The sequence below is a fragment of the Schistocerca gregaria genome, chromosome 1 (assembly GCF_023897955.1).
Source record: "Schistocerca gregaria isolate iqSchGreg1 chromosome 1, iqSchGreg1.2, whole genome shotgun sequence".
NCBI classification, from domain to species: Eukaryota; Metazoa; Arthropoda; class Insecta; order Orthoptera; family Acrididae; genus Schistocerca; species Schistocerca gregaria.
In genome coordinates, this window is record NC_064920.1 from 1,192,866,763 (window position 1) to 1,192,869,660 (window position 2,898).

The window sequence follows — 2,898 nt, forward strand, 5'->3', positions numbered from 1 at the left end:
TTCCGTTTAAATGGGACCGAAACTCGATTGTGGAATTGGAAAACCGGCAACCAGAAGCAGATTTGAAAATAGATGTTGATGTATTTGCATGACCAACCCAAGAAGCAGTACTGGGAAATCGGTTTACGAGATCCAGTTTCGGAAGCCCCATGTAAACGGGTTGAGTGTGAATACACCTTGACGTAACGAAGAGTTTGAAGCGGCCTTTGTCTACGCAAACCTGCTGTTCACTTGTAATGATTTGTCTGTGCAGATGTGATGTGTGCAGGCGGATAATTGCGTAGGCCTTAATCGTGACTGCGCAACCAAAAGTAAGTAAATAGATTCTCTGCAAAATCGTGATTCGAATATTATCTTAGGCCATTCCCACACTTAATGGCCGAACGTTGCATTGTGTATTTGAAGTTCTTTGACATCTGCGAAGTTTGTAAACAAACATGGTACCGATGAGGAGGTTATGGGCACTTGTGGGTAAGATTTTTTTTTTTTTTTTTTTGCGCCGAATCCAAACCTGTTGCGGCCAACATATTTTTATTATTTCTTTCCTTTCTCAGACGTTATGTCTGGTTAAAAATGGAAAGTGACGCGAATCTTGATCAAGCGTGACTTCCTTTTAACTGTCCGGTATATGTTACATTGCATTTAGGAACTTTCGGATAATTTGACATGTATCAATAATTACAGATTTCTGTAGTTGTATATATACGTTTGTATGTAGCTGTATTGCATTGATGTGGTGGTGGATATTGTGTATGACTCCTGTAGTTGATAGTATAATTGGTATAATGTCAACTTTATTCTGATGCCACATGCCCTTGGCTTCCTCAGCCACTTGGATGTGTTTTTCATTTTTTTTCCTGATATCTTCTGTATATTTGTTGTATTGGGTATGGATATTTCGATTAGTTGTGTTAATTTCTTCTTTTTATTGGTGGCTATGATGTCAGGTTTGTTATGTGGTGTTGTTTTATCTGTTATAATGGTTCTGTTCCAGTATAATTTGTATTCATCATTCTCCAGTACATTTTGTGGTGCATACTTGTATGCGGAAACATGTTGTTTTATTAGTTTATGCTGTATGGCAAGTTGTTGATATATTATTTTTGCTACATTGTCATGTCTTCTAGTGTATTCTGTATTTGTTAGTGTTGTACTTCCGCTTGTGATGTGATCTACTGTTTCTATTTGTTGTTTGCAAAATCTGCATTTACGTGTTGTGGTATTGGGATCTTTAATAATATGCTTGCTGTAATATATGGTGTTTATTGTTGATCCTGTATTGCAATCATGAGTGCTTCCGTCTCACTGTATATGTTTCCTTTTTCTTAGCCCTTAGCATCTTGATCGATGTGTGGCTGTGTTAGATGATACGGGTGCTTGCCATGTAGTGTTTTCTTTTTCCAATTTACTTTCTTCGTATCTGTTGATGTTATGTGATCTAAAGGTTTTGTAGAAGTGGTTATGAAATTGCAATGGTGTAGCCGACGTATTTATATGACTGATTGCTTTGTGTATTTTGCTAGTTTCTACTCGTTCTATAAGGAATTTTCTTAACTTGTCTACCTGTCCATAATGTAGGTTTTTTATGTTGATAAATCCCCTTCCTCCTTCCTTTCTGCTTAATGTGAATCTTTCTGTTGCTGAATGAATGTGATGTATTCTATATTTGTGGCATTGTGATCGTGTAAGTGTATTGAGTGATTATTATTATTAGTATTATTATTGTTTCAGTGGCCAACAATCGACGCGGTTTTACTTCCCAAGCTTTGCCGAAGACATTGGAAAGTGTTAGTGTAGAGGAGAATAAACCTCAACTTTCGCCGCTGGAACATCCAGATTACTTTCATGTACATGATTTGTTTACAGTGCGCGATTTATTTAATGCTAGGGTGCATCTTGGCCACAAAGAAGGATCCTTGGATGAAAGAATGAAGCCGTTCATTTTCGGATCACGGCTTGGGCATCTTATTTTTGACCTGGACATTACTGCCTACCATCTACGTCAAGCACTGAACTTCGCAGCTCATGTGGCCTACAGAGATGGCATAATTTTATTCATTTGTCGTGGGGCACAGAATGCTTATCTAGTGGAACGAACAGCAAAAGAGTGCAAAGAGTTCGCTCATACGCGATTTTGGAGAGGTGGTGTTCTAACAAATTCAACCTTTCAGTTTGGTGCTGTTACTCGTTTACCTGATTTGTGTATTTTCCTGAACACACTGAACAATATTCTCACCGAGCACACAGCAGTTAGAGATTGCGCGAAAATGACTATCCCGACGATTGGTATTGTGGACACAAATTGTAACCCAAATTTGATTACATATCCAGTGCCAGGAAATGACGACACCCCCTGTGCAATGAAATTATACTGCAAATTATTTAAAGAAGCGATTTTAAGAGGAAAAAAGGCAAGGGAGGACCACCTAAAAGGGACCGTCTGAAACAAGCTGTAAATTTCATGTATATCGTTGCCTTAAACTTTATTTGTATTGTATTTGTCAAAACCTCTTTTTATTGTATTGTTTTCTTGTAAGGAAGTACCTACTTACACCTTGTGGTTATACCATGAACCATTTATAGTAGCAGCATGTCTATCCTGTGAAAAACATTAGAAAATTAAAAAGTTTAGTAACATAAACTCTCTTGTAAATAGTAGTGTCACACGAAACTACCTAGTCTTTCAGGGAAGCCAGTAAACATGAAGATGCTTAAATAGTCCTTTTGGGCATCAGAAGGAAGCAAAAATAGAACTTTGACACACATCTTAGCTATAGCTCAGTTCCCTAAGCTTTTGAATTTGATCATGATGTCATAATTGTCACTGCAGTATTCCACCACTCTGTATGTCAAATATTTTTTGTTATACATTTAGTCAGATGTACCACAAGAAATTGA

At 37.4% G+C, this 2,898-nt stretch overlaps 1 protein-coding gene across 1 annotated transcript; it reads left to right on the forward strand.

Annotated features, from left to right (window-relative positions):
- Nucleotides 1-376: 376 nt before the first annotated feature.
- On the forward strand, nucleotides 377-2,641 carry LOC126317094 (28S ribosomal protein S2, mitochondrial). The gene is made up of 2 exons (XM_049993102.1): nucleotides 377-471; nucleotides 1,732-2,641. Exons 1-2 carry the CDS (start codon nucleotides 438-440, stop codon nucleotides 2,442-2,444), a joined length of 747 nt encoding a protein of 248 aa, XP_049849059.1. The 5' UTR covers nucleotides 377-437; the 3' UTR covers nucleotides 2,445-2,641.
- The last annotated feature ends 257 nt before the right edge of the window (nucleotides 2,642-2,898 follow it).